The sequence below is a fragment of the Trichomonas vaginalis genome, chromosome III (genome assembly GCF_026262505.1).
Source record: "Trichomonas vaginalis G3 chromosome III, whole genome shotgun sequence".
NCBI lineage: Eukaryota > Parabasalia > Trichomonadida > Trichomonadidae > Trichomonas > Trichomonas vaginalis.
This window is the reverse complement of record NC_067205.1, coordinates 17624062-17643600: the sequence shown is the minus strand read 5'-3', so window position 1 is coordinate 17643600 and position 19539 is coordinate 17624062. Positions and strand designations below refer to the sequence as shown.

General features: G+C 34.9%; 11 protein-coding genes and 2 pseudogenes across 13 annotated transcripts, besides 3 other annotated features; 2 read left to right on the top strand and 11 right to left on the bottom strand.

The window, feature by feature from the left end:
* Window positions 1-14178: part of a mobile genetic element that runs on past the window's edge.
* Window positions 8-1052, top strand: TVAGG3_0720190 (uncharacterized protein; the record flags this gene model as incomplete). Its single annotated transcript, XM_051244087.1, has 1 exon — window positions 8-1052. A coding segment is annotated over one exon (1045 nt), but the record flags the coding sequence as incomplete, so codon positions are not given.
* TVAGG3_0720180 lies at window positions 1715-2171 on the bottom strand (annotated as a pseudogene). The gene has a single exon. A coding segment is annotated over exon 1 (457 nt).
* TVAGG3_0720170 lies at window positions 3615-4505 on the bottom strand (annotated as a pseudogene). Its single transcript has one exon. A coding segment is annotated over exon 1 (891 nt).
* Window positions 5540-6454, bottom strand: TVAGG3_0720160 (organellar and viral DNA polymerase type B; the record flags this gene model as incomplete). Its single annotated transcript, XM_051244086.1, has 1 exon — window positions 5540-6454. The coding sequence occupies one exon, from the start codon at window positions 6452-6454 to the stop codon at window positions 5540-5542; it is 915 nt and encodes a 304-aa protein (XP_051090673.1).
* TVAGG3_0720150 (uncharacterized protein) lies at window positions 6896-7558 on the bottom strand (the record flags this gene model as incomplete). Its single annotated transcript, XM_051244085.1, has 1 exon — window positions 6896-7558. One exon carries the CDS (start codon window positions 7556-7558, stop codon window positions 6896-6898), a length of 663 nt encoding a protein of 220 aa, XP_051090672.1.
* TVAGG3_0720140 (DNA/RNA polymerases family) lies at window positions 9212-10801 on the bottom strand (the record flags this gene model as incomplete). Its single annotated transcript, XM_051244084.1, has 1 exon — window positions 9212-10801. A coding segment is annotated over one exon (1590 nt), but the record flags the coding sequence as incomplete, so codon positions are not given.
* Window positions 11039-11263, bottom strand: TVAGG3_0720130 (phage tail repeat-like family; the record flags this gene model as incomplete). Its single annotated transcript, XM_051244083.1, has 1 exon — window positions 11039-11263. The coding sequence occupies one exon, from the start codon at window positions 11261-11263 to the stop codon at window positions 11039-11041; it is 225 nt and encodes a 74-aa protein (XP_051090670.1).
* TVAGG3_0720120 (uncharacterized protein) lies at window positions 11643-11795 on the bottom strand (the record flags this gene model as incomplete). The annotated part of the gene is made up of 1 exon (XM_001581957.2): window positions 11643-11795. The coding sequence occupies one exon, from the start codon at window positions 11793-11795 to the stop codon at window positions 11643-11645; it is 153 nt and encodes a 50-aa protein (XP_001582007.2).
* On the top strand, window positions 12326-12962 carry TVAGG3_0720110 (uncharacterized protein; the record flags this gene model as incomplete). Its single annotated transcript, XM_051244082.1, has 1 exon — window positions 12326-12962. A coding segment is annotated over one exon (637 nt), but the record flags the coding sequence as incomplete, so codon positions are not given.
* Window positions 13472-13564, bottom strand: TVAGG3_0720100 (uncharacterized protein; the record flags this gene model as incomplete). Its single annotated transcript, XM_051244081.1, has 1 exon — window positions 13472-13564. A coding segment is annotated over one exon (93 nt), but the record flags the coding sequence as incomplete, so codon positions are not given.
* Window positions 14179-15356: 1178 nt separating the features above from the next.
* Window positions 15357-15599, bottom strand: TVAGG3_0720080 (serine threonine-protein phosphatase family; the record flags this gene model as incomplete). Its single annotated transcript, XM_051244080.1, has 1 exon — window positions 15357-15599. One exon carries the CDS (start codon window positions 15597-15599, stop codon window positions 15357-15359), a length of 243 nt encoding a protein of 80 aa, XP_051090667.1.
* Window positions 15600-15617: 18 nt separating this feature from the next.
* Window positions 15618-15980, bottom strand: TVAGG3_0720070 (uncharacterized protein; the record flags this gene model as incomplete). The annotated part of the gene is made up of 1 exon (XM_051244079.1): window positions 15618-15980. One exon carries the CDS (start codon window positions 15978-15980, stop codon window positions 15618-15620), a length of 363 nt encoding a protein of 120 aa, XP_051090666.1.
* Window positions 15981-17880: 1900 nt separating this feature from the next.
* Window positions 17881-18046: a mobile genetic element.
* Window positions 18047-18050: 4 nt separating this feature from the next.
* Window positions 18051-18087: a mobile genetic element.
* A 241-nt stretch (window positions 18088-18328) lies between these two features.
* TVAGG3_0720040 (attachment subunit-related family) lies at window positions 18329-19396 on the bottom strand (the record flags this gene model as incomplete). Its single annotated transcript, XM_051244078.1, has 1 exon — window positions 18329-19396. One exon carries the CDS (start codon window positions 19394-19396, stop codon window positions 18329-18331), a length of 1068 nt encoding a protein of 355 aa, XP_051090665.1.
* Between the last annotated feature and the right edge of the window lie 143 nt (window positions 19397-19539).

Below are 19539 nucleotides of genomic sequence, written 5' to 3'. Positions count from 1 at the left end.
TATAAAAATGTACAGAATAGATGTTTCAGATTTTTATGACTTCCAAGCATTCAGAAATATGTGTCCATTTCGAGACTATAACAAAGCAGTCGAGAATTTGAAACGTTTAGTCATTTATGTCGACTCTGCCCCAGAATGTTATGTTATGAAAGAATGGGATGTAGTCTTTAACAAACCTAAAGCGACAATAGTTTCAGAACAAGAATGTAGACAGAAACTTAAGAAAATAAAAGTCGTACAAGTTGGTATGAAGATGTTAGATGCTTGGGATATCTTATTGTCAAAGTTAGAAGATTTTTCAGTTCGAGGTATAAAGTTCTATACACCTTCTCCAAACTTCTATTCTATCTTCACTGGATATAAATACGAACAAGTAGAATGGAAAGAAAATGTTATAGAAGCTTGGTTAGACCATGTCAAAGAAATTATATGCAATGGAAACGAAAGAGTCTATGAGTATATCTTATGTTGGTTTGCAAACATCTTACAACATCCAAGTGCTAAAAATGAAACTGCTCTCATTATAATTGGAAAACAAGGAACTGGTAAGAACACTTTCTTTACAGATATTTTGTGCAAACTGTTAGAGGGCTATTCGAACCCTAATATGACAAACTTAGAAAACATCTGCGGTAAATTTAACTCCTCAATAGAGAATATGAAACTTATAGTATGTAACGAACTTCAAAGTATAGATACAACAAAGGTTTTAAACTCAGATGCTTTGAAGAGTCTTATAACAGACAAAGTTGGAGTTGTTGAAAGAAAATATAAAGACCAAAGAGTTTGTGAAAATGTTGCAAATTTCATCATGGTTTCAAACAATGTTGTTCCGATGAAGTTAGAAAGTTCTGACAGAAGATATGTAGTTGTCAGAACGTCAGATTCTCATATGCAAGATACAGAATATTTTGACGACTTAGCAGAAACTTTGACACCTAACTTTTACAACCACTTGTTCTCATATTTCATGACATTAGATATTTCAAAGTTCAATCCAAGACAAATTCCACATACCGAAGAGAGACAAACGTTGTTAGAAGCAAACAAGAGTGTTTATGAACTGTTCGTAGATGAAACTGACTTTGTGTCATTAGATGAAAGGTCATTGTACGATTCATATAAACAGTATTGTCAAGAGTATGGTTATATGGCAGCGTCTAAACGAACATTCTTGGCAAATGTCAAAAATCTTTTAGATGTTCAGAATGGCGTATATACAAAGAAAAATTTTTCTGAGTAAATTTAAAAAAAATATTTTTTTATCCGATAGAAAAGATGATGAAATTCATCTCAGTCAACAAGTACATGTCAGGACTTAAAGAAGAACTAGACCCATTCGCTTATTTGAATGTTTACTTCTACCATTTTGAAAAGTCTTCATTCAGCAAAGTTTGGAACATCGAACCTGTTAAGTTTGCTATTGTGACTAAAAATGGTGCGAAATTTGAAGACTTAGACATAGAAGGTTTGTTAGCAGTCAAAGAAAATTTTGACAGAAAGTTCTCAAAACTCGAAGAAGGTAAAGCATACAAACTTGTTATACCTTATGAACCAAAGAAGACAGACGACTATGAATATTATGAGTCTAAGATAGTTGAAGTTCAAGGTAAATTGGGTAAAAAGATTTTAGAGTCTAAGCCAGTGTTTGCTCCTAAAGAGGAAGAGAACATTGACATTGACCCAGAAATGTTCTAAAAATAAAATTTTATTTTTACATGTCAAATTTCTTTTTCTCTGGCTCTGGTTCAGGTTCAGGTTTCTTTCTCTCTTCTACTTTTTTTCTCTTTCTTTCCTTTCTTCTTCTTTTCTGGTGGAGTTATGTCAAATTTCTCCGAACCATATTTATGTAAAAGGTCTTTGTCCTTTAATAGCTCTTCTATTCTGTTTTCTATTTCATCTTCAAGAACAGCGCATGTGTCTTCTTTGCATTCTAAGAACTTTTGTTGGACTTCATCTTTCCAATCGGCGTCATCTCTGTCAACAAGTCTGTCATTGACAAACTTAAAGACTTCTCTGCCTAATGTTTTATGGTTCTTGTCATATTCCCAGAAACAGAACTTTAGAACAAATTCACCTTTCTTGTTTACACTATGTAAGATTTTATGGTCGACAGATGTTTTGCTGTCGAAAAGCTTGTCTCGAATATAGATAGCGAAATCGCTAGACATTTTCAAAAAGATAAAAATTTTAATTTTTCTAAAAATATGTTAGAAAAAAAGTTTGCTGACATTGACAAGAAATTTGAGAATGTTTTAAACAAGAACAAGAGGAAGTTGGAAAATGCTCAGATAAAACCCATACATGACAAGTTCTTATTTGCTCAGAATGGTATAACAGGTCTAATCGCACCACCTGGGTCGGGTAAGACTTTCACTTATCTTAAAATGGCTGCACAACAACAAGAACTAGATGAGAAGAACCCATTTTATGAGTTAGTTGTTATTTGTAGTACTTCTGGTCAATTTGACCAAACCGTCAATTCGTTCAAAGATATTATAAAAAAGTCAAAACTAGTATGTATAAAGGATACTGAGTTGTTAGATTGGATAAAGAAGTACCAAAGAAGAGTTTTGAAGTACAATGCTATAAATGAGTATGTCAATTCTAAGTTTAAAGACCCAAATGAGGAAATGCAGAGAATATTAGAGAAGAAACACTTCAGAAACAAACAGAAAGAGATAGAATACATTTCGAAGAAATTGCAATCTTACGATTGGAAGACTTACCCTCATAGATGTCTTCTTATCTTAGATGATTTGCCTCTCATCCTTTGTTAAAGAACAGAGAACAAGACATGTGTCGAATTCTTAAGAAACTTAGGCACTTTAACATCTCAGTTGTCATTTGTGTACAGACAGCAAAGAGTTTAAGTAAGGATGTTAAAAGAATACTTACTGATATCATACTTTTCCCTGGATTGTCCGAAGACGATTTCATGGAACTTATGAAAGAGTCCATGGCAGGTAAGTTTGACAGACATGAACTATGGGAGAAGTACAAAGTCATACAAGACCCTCATACTTCTTTCAGAATTCATATCTACGCAAACAAAGTTCAAATTGTAAAAAGTCAAGCGTAAAAAATGTAAGTGTTTGGTCTTAGTCTGTTGTGGTTCTGCAGCTTTCGGTTCTTCTGGCTTTGGAATGGACTCGGTTGGTGGTACGTCGGACATTCGTTTGTGTCCTGTCGAAGGAAGAACTTTTCCTGTTGGAAGGAAAAACTTTTCCAGTTGTCGGGAAATTTTTTTCCAGTTGTCGGGAAATTTTTTTCCTGTCTGAAGGAAAAATTTTTTCTGTCGTTCGACAAAAAGTTCTCAATTTTTCGAAAATTTGAATGGTTTACGGACGAACAACAGGAAATTTTTTTCCAGTTGTCGGGAAATTTTTTTCCAGTTGTCGGGAAATTTTTTTCCAGTTGTCGGGAAGAACTTGGAATGTCGGAAGGAAGAACTTGGAATGTCGGAAGGAAGAACTTGGAATGTCGGAAGGAAGGACTTGGAATGTCGGATGGAAGGACTCGGAATGCCAGAAGGACTCGGACAAGACAATTTACCATCTAGAGCTACCTGAGCCATCTTTGGTGTCAAGCTTGAAAAATAAATGGTTCATTTACTCTTCCTCTTTGAAGTTATCGAAATACTCTGTTATCTTTTCCTTCAGTAGCGGCAAATCTTCTTTGAATGTAAGAATTGTACAACCTTTAATATCATAGTGTGTTTGAGGTAACGTATCTTGAACTATTTGTTTCACATCTTCATTTGGGGTCATTGAAATCGGTAAGTTTTCGCGATAGAACCAATTTCTGTCAGATTTGTAAAATCTTAGCAAGGTCGTAAAAGCTTTTGTTGTTTCTTCTGACTAAATGCAACATAACCATATCTCTGTCTTCTTCATTTTCCATCTCTTCAGTGTAAATCATATACTTATAGTTCTTTTCCTTTCCTTTTGGTCCCGAACGTGGTATTCTTTTCTGTATGTTTTTTGTCTTTTGCTTCAAGCTTGTTCTCTAGCTCTTCACGTTCTTGTCTATGAAGTTCGTCAAGAAGTCTGTAAATATACCAAGCGTAACGAGGTGAAGCCCACATTGCAACAGCATTTACAAGAAGTCTATGTACATACCAACCTCTCAAACCATTTGGCAAATTTTCACGATTTTCATAGAGTTTTGGCGACTGGGGTTTTTTCCCACTCGCAATTTTTCACGATTTTCATAGAGTTTTGGCGACTGGGGTTTTTCTCCCACTCGCTGTTCTTCACGATTTTCAGAAAAAAGTCTGTCTCGCTGTGCTTCATTTAATAGTTCAATAGTGCTTTGGTTCCTAAACCAGTCTTTAGGAACCTTAGTATCTGGTGCAAAACATGCTGTCAAAATACTTTGCATTTGGTACATGTCATCTTTGACCGAACGAATGAGACGTAACTGTTTGTTAAATGAACCCACTCGTATTCTTCACTTATAGCTTCATGAACGATAGCAGTTGTTGTGTTCTCTGTTGTTGACATATCTGTCTTTATATTCCGGATAAAAAAATAAAAAAAAATAAAATTAGCGTTATTTTCTATCTTGTATAAAAGACCAAAAATAAACGCTTTACATGTATTTTTCAGCAACTTCGTCAAATAATTTTATAGCTTTAGCTATCTCATCTACTTCGAAAGTTTCTTTACCTCTCGTGGGAGCACCATACATTTTCTCAAACTTTTCAAGTAGTTCTGTTTCAGCAGCTCTCATATCGTTAACAAACGCAACCTTAACTCTATTGACTATACTGTCATATCTTTTAGTTATATTAAATGTTCTTCCTATCTTATATCTCTTTGTATTGAGTCTTCGGTTTCTGAACGATGTAAAGTAAGCCTTCACTGCAACGTTCCGTATCGAATGAACCATATGTTATGAAATTATATCCAACAACTGGGTCTAACCAGAACAAAACTACTGGTATAAGACTTTTGTCTATAAGATATGCTGTAGTTCCATGAAATCTTACCGATATCATAAGCTCAGGATTTCTTGTCAAAATTTTCTGAGATGAAGCATTTTTAACCCAGTCGTTTGTTTTCTTTCCAGATGGAGATATAATGTCTGACAAAGAATATTTGTTGTATTTCTTTGAGTATCTTACGTTTAAATCACCAATTCTAACCATTTTGGTGTCATTGTCTATCTTTCTAACTGTTTCAAACTCAGTGTTTGACATTTCCTGTTCTTACATACAAAATAAAAAAAATATTTTAAAAAAACTAGCTTTTATTTTCTATCTTAAGGAAATTCATGAAATTTGGTCATTTTTCAGCAAAAATATATTTTAGGGTAGAAGGGTATATCTACCCCGTTTTCTACCCTCATTTCTACCCTCTTGAATTTTGTATAAAAGATATGATTTCATAGAGTTTTTTTACGAAGTGCAAAAGTTCTCTTCGTCAAAAAAATACAGTTATATAATGAAATTTGGTCATTTTTTTCAGCAAAAATATATTTTATGTTAGAATGTTAGATCTAACATGTTTTCTAACATGTTTTCTAACATAACTATTTACAAGCGTTTTACATGGTATATGTTGCGATGGTTCATGACTCTAAACAATTTCGTAGCTTCTATTTCTTCTGTCAGTACATCGAATGTTTTAACAATGCCGAAGGTTTCTTTATATTTCTTCTTGACATCTGAAAGAAGGAAATCGTTAGCGGTTGGATAGTTTTTGTTCAGAAATGCTAACATATCCATTTTATTTTCTGCTGGTTTTTCTGCTTCTTTCTTTAAGTCTGCATAGTCGTTTCGCATACGTTCTATCTCTTTGACGGAGTAGTTATATTTCCTCATTGCTGCTTTACATTTAGAACATTGCGGATTCATTTTTGCGTTATATTCTGAAACCTTACCTGCTAAAACAACCAAGGCGTCAATGGTTTTCTTCATCTCGAACATAGCGGGTCTTATTTGTTCGTTCCATACCTTACCTCTTCTATCTTTATCTCTTATCTGCCATACACATTCAGCAACTAACGAAACAAAGTTGTCGTAGGTCTTAAACTCCCCAGATTTGTATATGTCAGAGATGTTCTTATATACCATATCGCAATCTTTGTCCATGACTTTGTGGTTGCAATGAAATCCAAGAAACTCATAGTTAACCTTTCGTATGAACTTCTTTATTTCTACTGAGTCAGTCAGTCCGACTTCTATTTCATCGAATTCTGGAATGGTTAGTTTTTGTTGTTGGATTTCAGGCAATTTGGGTAAATGGTCAATAATGTCCTGCATTTCATAAAGATACTGTTCATTTGTTTCATCTTTCGCACTACAGTTTAAATTAGATGTTAAAAGTTCTTGCTTTATCTTCTGGATTTTTGTTTCGAAAGTATATGAAGAAGGAATGAAGTTTTTCATCTCTACTAACATTGAAGTTGGGTTCATGACTAACGAGTTTGGTGCTGTAGTTGCTAACATGTTCTTACAATAAAAATAAAAAATATTTTTTTAAAAAAACTAACTTTATTTTTTATTTCGGGAAAATTCATGAAAATTCAAGAGGGTAGAAAAGAGGTTAGAAAAGAGGTTAGATATACCCATCTACCCTAAACATTATTTTTGGTGTAAATTTCATGAGTTTTGGTTGAAAGAATACGGTGGAGCCAAAAGTGGCTCGACCTCAAAACAAGCATTTTCTGTGTAAATTTCATGATTTTCGAGAGTTTTAGACCATGTTAGAAAACGTGTTAGAAAACATGTTAGATCTAACATTCTAACATAAACATTATTTTTGGTGTAAATTTCATGAAAATTCAAGAGTTTTAGACCATGTTAGAAAAGAGGTTAGAAAACGTGTTAGATCTAACATTCTAACATAAACTTTATTTTTGCTGAATTCAATAAAAATAAATGGTTCATTTACTCACAATATTTTTTTACAAAACGACCCCAAACTTTTAACTTCTTTTCTGCAGCTTCAAATGCTATCTTAGCGAGTTCATATTCTCTAAATTCTCTCTTTAAATCTTCTTGTTCCCATTGGTCTAGTTCGTATGGAGAGTCTCTATAACCATAACATATCTCACGTTCATGTTCTAATTGTTTTTCGCACATTTTTCTAACTTCTTGTTCGAACAAATGTTTTGCATTTTCTACTGTATCTTCAAGTTCTTCTTCATCTAACTTCTCATGAACTTTCTTGTCTATGGAGTCCATAATTTTTCCAACTGCTATACAATATTTTGGAGAAGCCCACATTGCTATATAGTTTACGAGTCTTGGGTCTACATACGTTCCTCTAACCTGTTTGATTTCATCCGGAATTCCTGCATGAACTTTGTATAAAAAGCAACCCGCCGTTTTCCGCGGGTTGGTATATTCTTCACAAAATGCCTTAAAATACTCTTCCCAGGACTTATTTTCCAACAACTTTCTAAAGTCTTTCCTAAACTGCTGACATATCTTTGTTGCATTTATATAACCATCCTTGTCTCTACGTAAGACTTCAATACCGTTGTAAGTGCCTTTTGTGAATGTTTCGCCATTAGATTTGTTCGTGAACGTTTTTGCTTCGACTGTCATTTCAGTTCTTACAATAAAAATAAAAAATATTTTTGAGTGGTACGTCGGACATTCGTTTGTGGCTTAACCGTCGGACATTCGTTTGTGGCTTAACCGTCGGACATTCGTTTGTGGCTCGACCTCAAAACAAGCATTTTGTGAAGAATATACCAACCGCCGGAATTCCGACGGTTGCTTTTTTTATACAAAATTCAAGAGTTTTGCGTGTTTTCTACGATGTTGTCAAAATGTCGTGTTGTCAGTAATTTTAAGAGAAGTTCATTTGACCGAGGCACATAGGCACACCTAAAAACCATCTAACCTAAAATATATTTTTTCTGTCTTAAGGAAATTCATGAAAATTCAAGAGGGTAGAAAAGAGGTTAGATATACCCATCTAACCTAAACATTATTTTTCAGTACTTTTTCAGCACTTTTCCGTAGTTGTATATGAAAGACAATTCGAGATAAAAGTCATAGTACAATGGAATAATATGTTGCACACCATTTGTTGTGAACCAAACTTGAAAGTCAGAGAAACTGTTACTAGGTGGTTCGTAGAATTTAGAAGCAAAGTCATAAAAGTCCTTACCAATACATAGAAAACTATTGTTGCTTGAACTGAAACTTGCATGACACATAACATTTTGAGGGTCAAACACGTTTCTATAAACCATCAAATCTGTTGGTGGGCGTATAAATTTAAACGGACCGTCAGGTGGTAATGGTTCGTTCTGGTTTAGTAACCGAAGAAATTGTGCCCAAGAACGTTTGTCTACTTCCCAAAATAAAAACTGTGTATCTCTTGGAGGGTTATTTTCAATCCTTTGAAATGAAACGGTGGAGTTCATCTTGTCATATTCTAGTTTCAGATAGTATGTTCCATTTAGTAAAGAGTCGTATTTTTCTTGAAATTCCCAGTAGTATTTGTTTAAGTTTGAAAGTCATTTAGAGTCTTCTCAAGGTTTTCGTCTGAACGAATTGTAAAGATTCTCATTTCGTCAAATTTGTCTATTAGACCATCAGAATCTTTATACTGCCCATGAAAATATACTGCGAACATAAATGCGTTAGTTCTATTTGAAAACAAAACTCTTCTAAATCCTATTGCCTTTGCATCTGAAGGACTTTGAAGCCAACGAATTGGATAGTCAAAGCGGTAGGAGCCGGATGAAATTTCTTCATCTGATATAGTCCTACCGGCGTTTGTAAAGATATAGTCTAACGGTTTTGTATCTGCTACTTTTGTTCTTTGTTTTTCAACCTGAAACATTTAATATATGTAAAAATATACTGTTTTAAAAACGTTTTAAAATGGTATGCAATTTTTTATTTCATGCAATGTTTTATTTCTGTCCCGTCTTCAAGTACACCCCAGTACTTACGCTTGGAGAGGACATGAACTTCGGAAAATACCTTGTCTAGCTTAAAACAGCCCATCTTTTCACCAACCATTCCCATTTCAATGAGTTTGTTATAGCCTTCTTCGTTCGTCATGAGTGCGTCGATGTTCTCATAGTAAACCACAACTTTGGATTTGACTTCGGAGAAGAATTTGTTGTACTCGTCAAGGACTGCTTTTGCGAACTGAGGGTAAGACCAATGTTCGACAATAGGTTTTACTGTGGTTACTAAGCCACTTTGACCTTGAGTAAATTCGTATTTCAAAACAAAAGGGGAGAACCTTTCAACAAAGTTGTCGACCTTCTCATAATGTTTACTCTTCATCTCTTGAGGTTTTTTAATGGAATACCCCCATGTCGAATTCATAAGCAATTTTAATGTCATTGCAAGTTTGGGGTTTGAAGCTTTCCTAATATCATACAGTTGTTGTATGACTTTTCCAACTGTATAGTTCCTTCCTGGGAACTCACCATCTTCGTTTGGAATTCCAGTCGGGATATATTGGACGAACCTCATGTATGCGGCGTTAAGGTCGACATAGTATATTTTTTCATCTGAGTCGAACTTATCGCATCCAATCGGACCAGTTTTTGGAAATTCAAGCGAGTCTCTTATCTTCTGAGAAACTTCTCCTGTTATCTCATAAACATCGTCGAAGCAACCTGTTTCATATAAAACCTTCTGACCTAACTCTGATGCTCTCCAATACAATTTGACGTCGATTGGATGTCTCAATGGGAGTTTGTTTATAGCATCTTGAAGTTCTTGCAACCTCATTGGAAGTTCTTCTGGTTCAGGTTGGTATCCGAACAATCCAACTCCTTTTGGAACTGTGTACTTCTTTTGTACTAGAACTTTGTCTGGAACAACTTTTGGTCTTGCTAACAGTGAAAAGTTTGTTTCGTCTTTTGGTACAAAACTTTCTGTCAGCTTGTCATCTGGAATCGGTTCCAACAAACCTTTCTCGAAAAGAATGTTAACAGCTCTGACAATGTTGCACTTGCCTTTTCCGAACATAAGACTTTCGTTCAACATGAAGTGGTTGTGGACAAGTACAATCTTCAACCATGGTAAGTCTTTGTCAACAACATAGTCGTCATGTGAAGAACCTTTAGCTGTAGGTATGTTGACTCGGATATTCACATTTGCCAACGGTGCAATCTTTGTCAATTGACCTCTGAGAATGTACCTTGTCTTCACACATGACTCAAGATACTTCATCTTCTCATCTGTAACAAGACCAGAGTTCCTGAGACATGTAAGAATGCAAGGTTCGTTGACAATTTTTTCAATTGAATTGTAAATTCCATACCTTGTCAAGTCAATGTCAGACTTATTTCTGAACGGGAAGTATCCAGCATGTTGTCTGACTGCTTGAGGGTTAGGTTGATACCATTCGAACTTCACGCTTACAATTCCTTCAATTGCATTCAAAATATCTGAGTCGGAGTCAACCATTTGTTCTCTCTTTGTAGTCTTGAAAGCGTCAAGAAGTTGTGCGGCTGTTGTGACATTGCCATGTGCATAGTAAATGTGACCGTCCAAATCTGTTACGGTTAGTCTGAGATTGTATCCTTTCTTATTTCCGTCTTGTATGGCAGCAAGTACACCCATGAAGCCTTCTTTGTTCTTTCCTTCGTCAAAGTTTACTGTAAAGGTTCGACCAGATGTAATTTGACTTCTAACTTCACGGTACTTCTCATATGCATATCTTGTTCTTTCCATGGGGGCATGTGCGTCTTCACCTTTTCCTTTTTTCCTCCTCAAAGGATGCAATTGTTCGTCATGTTTCCAGTAAAATCTGGCAAAGCCGTCGTGTCCTTCAACTTGAGGTTCATTAACATTGAAAGGCATGTCCATAAGCCGTTCTTCTTCTAACCTCTCAAGTCTGTTTGGATAATTTGCGCGTGCTGTTTCTAAGTCCATTTCATAGCGAAGACCAGATAGTTTGTCATAGACTTTTATGGGTCTTCCCTTCCTATATTTAAACTTCTTTGAAACTCTCCAGCCATATCTTTCTAACTCTGCTTTTATTCTAGCAGATTTTCTATCTATTCTATACGGGGGCATTTCTATAAAAATAAAAAAATGTTTTTTTTACTTTACGTAACCACCGGCTGCCAAAAGTCTTTGACGCCAACCCATACCAGCTAATGAAGGTTGGCTTGGTTTAGTCTGGAGACTAAACTTTGGTTTTGGTTTTTCTTCAGTTTTTGGCTCACCTTCTTCTATTGGTTTTTCGTCACTTTTCGGTTCATTTGACCTTACCTCACTTGCAGGTATGGTTGTGTCGTTAGTATCTTCATAAATATCATATGCCATTTGTTTTTGTTTTCCTTTCAACTTTTTGTGTTTGTTGTAAAGTTTAGAATATTTCGACTCTAAGTCAATGAGATGTTCTATAATGAACTGTTGGTCAGTGAAGTAAACTTTTCCATCTGTTGTCTCGAAAGCTCCTTCAGACTTCAATATTTTATTTGTGAGAGTCTGTTTCTTTTTTGAGATACTAGCCGTTCCATTTCTATGAAAAGTGACTTTATAGTTAGGGTTTGTATTTCCAGACCTGGCACTTTCTATTATTGAATTTTTCTCTTCATCTGTAAGTTCTTTGACAGGTTTTGACAATGGTTCTGAACTTTTTGTTTGTGGTGTCAAATCTACCGTTTCAACTTCTTCGGTCATTTCATCTCAGTAAAAAATTTTAGTTTGGTTTGTTTTCAACTGGTTGTTGTTGTTTTTTAAGTCGGTCTAAAACTTCCTGAGGTATAGGAAGAACTTGACAAACACGTTGTGTAACTGCTGGAAGTCGACAAATCCATCTTGAACCCATTTGTCTCAATGCTGTATTGTTCATTTCATCTCAGTAAAAAACTTTACATTCCCCACGTTTGAGGTGGTTGCGGTTGGTTATTGTTTACCCATTGTTGTGCATGGTTATATCCTCTGTTAAAGAATCTTTCACCTTGGTCCATATAGTGTCCTGCTTGGTTATAGTAGTCATTTGCTTTGTTATAGTAGTTTCCTGCTTGTCTTCCTACATTGTCCATCCATCCTTGAACTTTTCCTCTTGTTTCAGGATTTGGAATAAGATTTGCTGCATCTCGTGCTACATCCCAACCTTTCTGTACAGTTTGTATAATAGGTTGTGCTTTCTCTTTAAGTATACCTAATGTACTCAAAATCTTCCTTCCAACTCCAAATACACCTCTGGCTATTGTTCCCACTGCGGGTAAAAATCTGGATGCAACTCCTGCTAATGCGCCAAATAAACCCATTTCTTATAGGATAAAAATGACGAATCCAAACAAGGACCCCTATGTTTCTAAGGCAACAAAGAAAGCACTCATGATAAAAATCTTTAGTTCAACACCAAATGCTTGGTTTATGGATATCTTGGAAAACATTCCGAGGTATAGAGAAGATGGACCTCCATACTGGCTAATATTTGTCGGTCAAAACACAAGATACTGTGAAGCCATACCATTATGGTCCAAAAATATTTTAGATGTGAAAACTGCTTTGACAATATTCGTTGACAAATACCATCCAACAAAACTGACATCTGACTGTGAAAGTTCTTTCAAATCAGACGATATTAAAAACTATCTGCGTTCAAAAAATGTAAACCAATATTTCATTGTCGACCAAAACCATTCTGCTCTTGGTGTCATTGACAGTTGTATAAAAATCTTAAGAGACTTAAACCAACCACAAGGTGGTGAAGCAAATGAAATGTCATATGACGACAAGTATAGACACTTCTCCATGGCAAAGATGAGACAAGTTTTAAATATTTACAATAGCCGTAAACAAAAAGGTTTGGGAAACCACTCCCCCGAAGAAATGAAAAACAACCCCGACTTAGAGAAAGACTATATATTTAATAGTTTAGTCAAAAGAGACAAACAAGAAAGAATGCCAGGCTTCAAACTTAAGAAAGGTGACAAAGTAAAAATAGAAATACCTAAACGCGACCCATATGAAAATACTATTGACTATGACAACAATGGGAACTCGACAGGTACTCACATTCGTGTTCGTAAAAATAGAAGAAAGTATACAAGAGAATATTATGAAGTTTTAGGCAAACATGGCAAAATGTACAGACTGCAAGCAGAAGATAAAACTACTATTGTCAGACCTCGTTTCAAACTTGTTAAGGTTCAAGGTGGTATACTTTCAAAGACAGTTCCAAACAAATATAAGACAACTCCTGACGAATATGCTAAAGAAGTTGAAAATGACGACTAAGCAATTCTATACCATGCACAAACTGTCATGTAAGGTGGCATGTATTTTTTACCTAGTCCTGTAGATGTTGTTGTAAAAGTATGTTGGTGGTTTCCTCCTGGTTCAGTTTGTCGAAAAGTCTTTTTTGCTGAATGGTTATAATCTGGAGATAAAACGTCATAGCCAGCTTCATACTCTGAGTTGTATAATGGGTGGTCTCTTAATGAGTGGCTATGGTCGCCAGAAAAGTTTGTTGTACCAGAATGACTATGTGGTGGCAAGTTGTCGACAGATATCGTTTTACTTCCACCTGTTTTCTTTGGAGTGTGTGCACAATACAAAAAACTTTCGAGTATTTGAGTCCAAGTTCCAAAACCAAGTACTACTTCTGGTCTGGTAGAGTTCATTGACGTATAAATAGAACCAACCGGGTAAATGGTTTGAAGTATTTCTGTCTTTAATGTTTGAAGCTCTTTTTTGTCTGCTTTCTTGTCATATAAATCTTGAGCAGTGAATTTAATATTATGTTCATCCTCCATGACATAAACATCTCTACATCTAATGTCTTTCATCGTTGTTATGTCATCCTCCGATGTTAAACCTTGTGGAAAGTTAGGAGGTTTCCAATTTAATACATCCCCACCAGTTTCTTCAACCGTTCCTTCAATATTTTCTATACCAACAGTTGCGAAGAAGCTATGTGTATGTCCAACGTCACTTTTCCTGTTTAAGGTTTCTTGTAAGTTTGTAATATTTGCAATGGTATGTGTATGTCCAACGTCACTTTTCCTGTTTAAGGTTTCTTGTAAGTTTGTAATATTTGCAATGGTATGTGTATGGTTCTTATCCGCTTTAAGGTCTAAACATCCTGAAACCCACCCTGTATCGGCTTTACCTTTTAAAATCTTTGTTGTCCGTTCATGGTACCATTCAACCCTTTCTATAATTTTTTCATCTTTTTCATTCACATATTCCTTATCTGCCTTCTTCACTAACGCACTAGCCACACGTGCTAACTCATCGTCAACATACTCTTTGTCAGCTTTGTTGTCAATATCTGCTTTCAAAAGAAGTTCATCTATAGGTTTCTCGTTTAAAGTTCTTTTTGTTGGATTTACACAGACAGTATGGTTCTTACTGTCTTGAAACAGAAACTCATCTGTCAATGGGTTTATCGTCAGTTTTAAGTTTCCTTCTTTCAATGACTCAGATATCTTAGAATAGTTTGAAAAGTTTGTTGTGTTCTTATTTAGAGCTTGCATAATGAGTTGTCGGTTGTGTTGTATTTCTCTCATAGACGCTGTTTCTTTCGACATTTTTATTCTAGATAAAATATGCTTTCAATAGAAAAAGAAAATTCAAGAGTTGCTACAACTAAACCATTAGATGAACTTTTTACGAATGTCGGTCAAAAGTTTGAGACAGAGACCGTAAAGCATGAAGGCTATCGTTTTGACTACCCATTGAGATGGCTAAGAGACCCATCTGTCACAAAAGCTATTGGCTTTCGTAGAATAAAATTTGTGTCTGTAGAAGATAAAAGTTTCCCATTTATTGTAAGGTTTCATATAGATTATATATCTGAAGGGAAACGAAAAATGTGGGAAGAAATTGAGCTAATACAAGTTGACCTTTCATCTTCTCTACAGACTGCGTTAAAAAATATAGAAGATAAAATAAATTCATGTTATGCAAAATATGCTGATGAATATGCAAATACCGAGAGCACACTTTATGTGAGAATTGTATATGACAAACAAAATTCACAAGTGTCATTTCAAATCTACGAAGACAATCCAAAGAAAGACGAACAAATATATACAGAATTCACTGCAATGTCATGGTATTATTTGCAAAGAATGTTAAATCAGAAAGTCGAACTTCCTTTAGCAAATATTTACAGTCGATATGCAAGAGATGAACCATATTTATTTAAAGATGTTTTCGACTCAGATGCTATTATAGTTCATGCTTCATTTTCTGGCGCACAAAACTCTTTTTATGCTTGGCAAATGACTTTTACGAAAAACCTACAAAGCTATATGAACCACCAAGTGGAAGTATTTCAGACTTTCAAGTATGGTTTACTACAGATGGAAGAAAGAGAATAATTCCATTATACCATGCGTTTTACTTAGAACTTAGTTTCATATACAACTACTATCGAACGGTAAAAATATAATTTTTAATACGGTTGAGGTGTTGGATTTGGTTGCCAACTAGACTGTGGTGCAGGTTCAGGCTGTTGTATAACAGGAGCTTGTTCTTCTGGTTCAGGGTCTTTAGGTATAATACCAACGAACTGACCTACTCTTTTACCAATATTTTTGACTCCGTTCCAAATTCCTCTTCCTACGGTTTTTATTCCATTCCATATACCTCTTCCAACATTTCGAAAGAAGTTTCCTATCTTACTGAAGAAACCCATTTTACTATATGTAAAAATCTAATGTCCGCCTAGTCTCTTACGTTTCCTGTTGAGTTCCATAGCATTCTTTAACTGGAGCTCATACATTCTGTTTCTCCTCTGGTAGAAAACATACTCTGGGTCAACTCCTGTGTTCGCGTCATCTGCATAGAGTTGTTTATATCCCACTTCAGGGTTTGTATAAAACTCTTTCCATCTCATATTTGCATACCATGGTGGCAAACCTAACGCAGCGTCATTTGACATGGCAGTTTGCATTTGTACATCTGTTGGCACTTGACCATAGTTTGCCATTGCAGTTTGTATTCTAACTTCATTTGGAATATTCTCTGGGTTTGGTTGTCCAGGTTGCTGTGCATTCGCTAAGTTCTGTGCGTCCATTTAATATTAGATAAAAATATCTCTTACGAGTACATATACTGAACATTTGCAGGCATTGGTTCATCTTCATATTCTCTATATCTTTCTGCCACGTCAAATAAGTAAATGACACAATGGAAAAAACCTAAAACAAGTAGTCCTATTTCAAACCACATTTACTTACTAGTAAAATTTCTTTGTTATGACACTTTCTCCAGTTTATAGGACCTCTCTCATATTCTATCTTATCGTATCTAAACTCATAGTCATGTATGTCCTCTAACCATCTCATGACACTTTCCAAACCACTTTTATCGGATGTAAAGTAAAAGCATGGATGGTTATGTAAAACGTCTAAAGTTTCTAAAGAGTCTCTCAAAGTCCAGTCTACTTGGTATTGAAAATCCCATGTGTTATAGAACGGCGGGTCCACTATAAAGAAAACATTTTCCTTGTCTTTATATTTTTCATACAACTCTGTCCAATGACATCTCACAAACTCTATACCCTCAATATATTTTTCTATGTTCTCTTTGAAAACATTTGTATAGTTAAGATATAAAACTTTTGACATAAGTGTTTCAATGTCATGAACTCTTATAGCACCACTATATAATAGTCTAGCAGATATACTATCCCAGTCAATATACTCTGCCTTTTTCAAAACCTCTCTCACAATATTTTTCTTATCTAATGGTATACGTTCCATCTTACCTATAGGTATCTTTTCTTTTAACTCTTTCAATATTTTGTTTGTGTGGTATATGTTTGAGACGGTCCATATAGTTGTCGAAGTCATTGCATATAATCTTTGAGTCAGGAAATATTGTATGGCACAAATGAGATATATAGAAACTTCCACCGAACAAGTCTACAAATGTTAGACCATTCGGTAGTTTCTTAAGTTCTCTCAATAGAATATCTTTACATCTACTCTTATTTCCAAAGAAGGGTAACGGTGGTTTTGTAAAATTCATTTTATATATATAATAAAAATGTTTTTTCCTGAAAAGTGACAGAAAAGTGACAAAACATTTACGATGAAATCATGACAAAACATTTACGAAGAAATCATGAGTTTTCTACCCTCTTGAATTTTCATGAAATTTACACCAAAAATATATTTTATGTTAGAATGTTAGATCTAACATGTTTTCTAACATGTTTTCTAACATCGTAGAAAACTCTTGAAAATCATGAAATTTACACCAAAAAATAATGTTTATGTTAGAATGTTAGATCTAACCTTCTACCCTAAATTATATTTTTGGGTCCTTTACGCTCATTACGAAGAAGTCTTGACAAAACATATACGATGAAGAAGTTTCGACAAAACATTTACGAAGAAATCATGAGTTTTCTACGATGTTAGAAAACATGTTAGAAAACGTGTTAGATCTAACATTCTAACATAAAATATATTTTTGGGTCATTTACGCTCATTACGAAGAAGTCTTGACAAAACATTTACGAAGAAGTCTTGACAAAACATTTACGAAGAAGTCTTGACAAAACATTTACGAAGAAGTCTTGACAAAACATTTACGAAGAAGTCTTGACAAAACATTTACGAAGAAGTTTCGACAAAACATTTACGAAGAAATCATGAGTTTTCTACGATGTTAGAAAACATGTTAGAAAACGTGTTAGATCTAACATTCTAACATAAAATATATTTTTGGGTCATTTACGCTCATTACGAAGAAGTCTTGACAAAACATTTACGAAGAAGTCTTGACAAAAAAGTCAACGGCTGGTCGGCTGGGGTTCGGTCCTCCTCTTGGGTCTTGGGAAAAATTTCTTATGGGCTGGAAGCCCTCCGAATAAAAACTTCATTTATACTAAACATCTTCAGGGCTAGAAGGCACGAAGTGCCTGGAAGCCCCACTACCTTTTTTTTTTTTTTTTTTTTTTTTTTTTTTAATCAAGCATATCTATCGCTTTAAATTTTATTCTCTAATTCCAAAAAAAATTCAAAAATCAAAAAATGAAAAAAAAATATTTAGAATTTTTTCCGTCAAAAATAAAAAATGTTCCCACTGAGTGGTTTCCATGGAAAGTTACCACTGGGTCCCACAGGGATTGGCTTTGTAATAAACAGAAATTCATCAAAAGTGACAGCTCTCAATTTTTTGACATTTGTAAATTCTAAATTGAAGGAGAAAAATGAAAAAATACTAAGCATAATACAATATTCTAGATTTAATTATAATTAGGAAAAAGTTAGTTTTGAGAGTACTTTTCATAGGCATATAGAATGAAATCTTCTGAAAAATAATATCAAAAAAAAAAAAAAAAAAAAAAGGTAGTGGGGCTTCCAGGCACTTCGTGCCCTCTAGCCCTGAAGATGTTTAGTATAAATGAAGTTTTTATTCGGTATATTCTGAATCTTGAATGTCTTGGAAATTTTCTTCTTCTTCGCTCTCTGAGGTGAGGATTTCTTCGACTTCTTCTTCGTCATCTGGTGCTACGTGTCCAGCTATAAATACTTTGTAGAGTCCATCTGGAGGTGTCTGTATTATGAATGTGGTATCGTGTAAGAATACAAACTCAACATCCTGTTTGAATTGGCAATTTGAATTAGTGAATTCTGCCAATTTTATAGGATGTCCTTTGGTAGCTTTCGGGAAGCTTGAAATACTAACTTTGCCACCGTATGGAACTCTTTCTGGTGTATCTAACGCTATAGTGGATATGACATGGAAATTGTCTTGAAATTCTGGTAAAGGTTGTATACAATATAACCGTTTTGACTGTCCTGGTTTGGTAAAAAAGTATACGTAAAAGGACCTTTGCCCATACTCATCCAATTCTTCGAGATAGTTGTAGGTATTGGGATATATGCTGACATACTCAGCAATTTTCACATTTCGCAAATAAGTTTGCATATTTTTGGGGAAAAGTCTAATAAATTGGTCGATGGCTTGTAGTGCAATTAGGTTTGCTGTAACAGGCAAGTATTGAACAAACAAGTCCACGAGAACACCTGGGTCTTTAACTTCATTTTCAACTGGTTGCAAACTATCCATAACAGACTGAAACACTTCCGAATAATCGGTGTCGTCTTGAATTCCCCATTGGTTTTTGAGTTTTTCAAGGAGTTGAAGTCTTTTTTTAGCATATTGCCTGCGAACACGTTCAGGTATGGTAGTGTTTTCTTCTGTATTTTCTGTATCTCCTGATTGAAATTGCTTCGCGAACGCGAGGTATCTCATCTGGGACCTTGTCGTCATCGATGACGCGCTTGGTTGTTCCTCTGTTGTTTCGTTTGTTTGTATGGTATTTTCTTGAGTAGATTGTCTTGAATTGTTGGACAATTGGTTTGCAATTGGAGAAGACTGTAAAACTTGTCCTGTTGTGTCTGGTACAACTGTATCTGTTGTTTCGTTTGTTTGTATGGTATTTTCTTGAGTAGATTGTCTTGAATTGTTGGACAATTGGTTTGCAATTGGAGAAGACTGTAAAACTTGTCCTGTTGTGTCTGGTACAACTGTATCTGTTGTTTCGTTTGTTTGTATGGTATTTTCTTGAGTAGAATGTCTTGAATTGTTGGACAATTTGTTTGCAATTGTATGAGGAA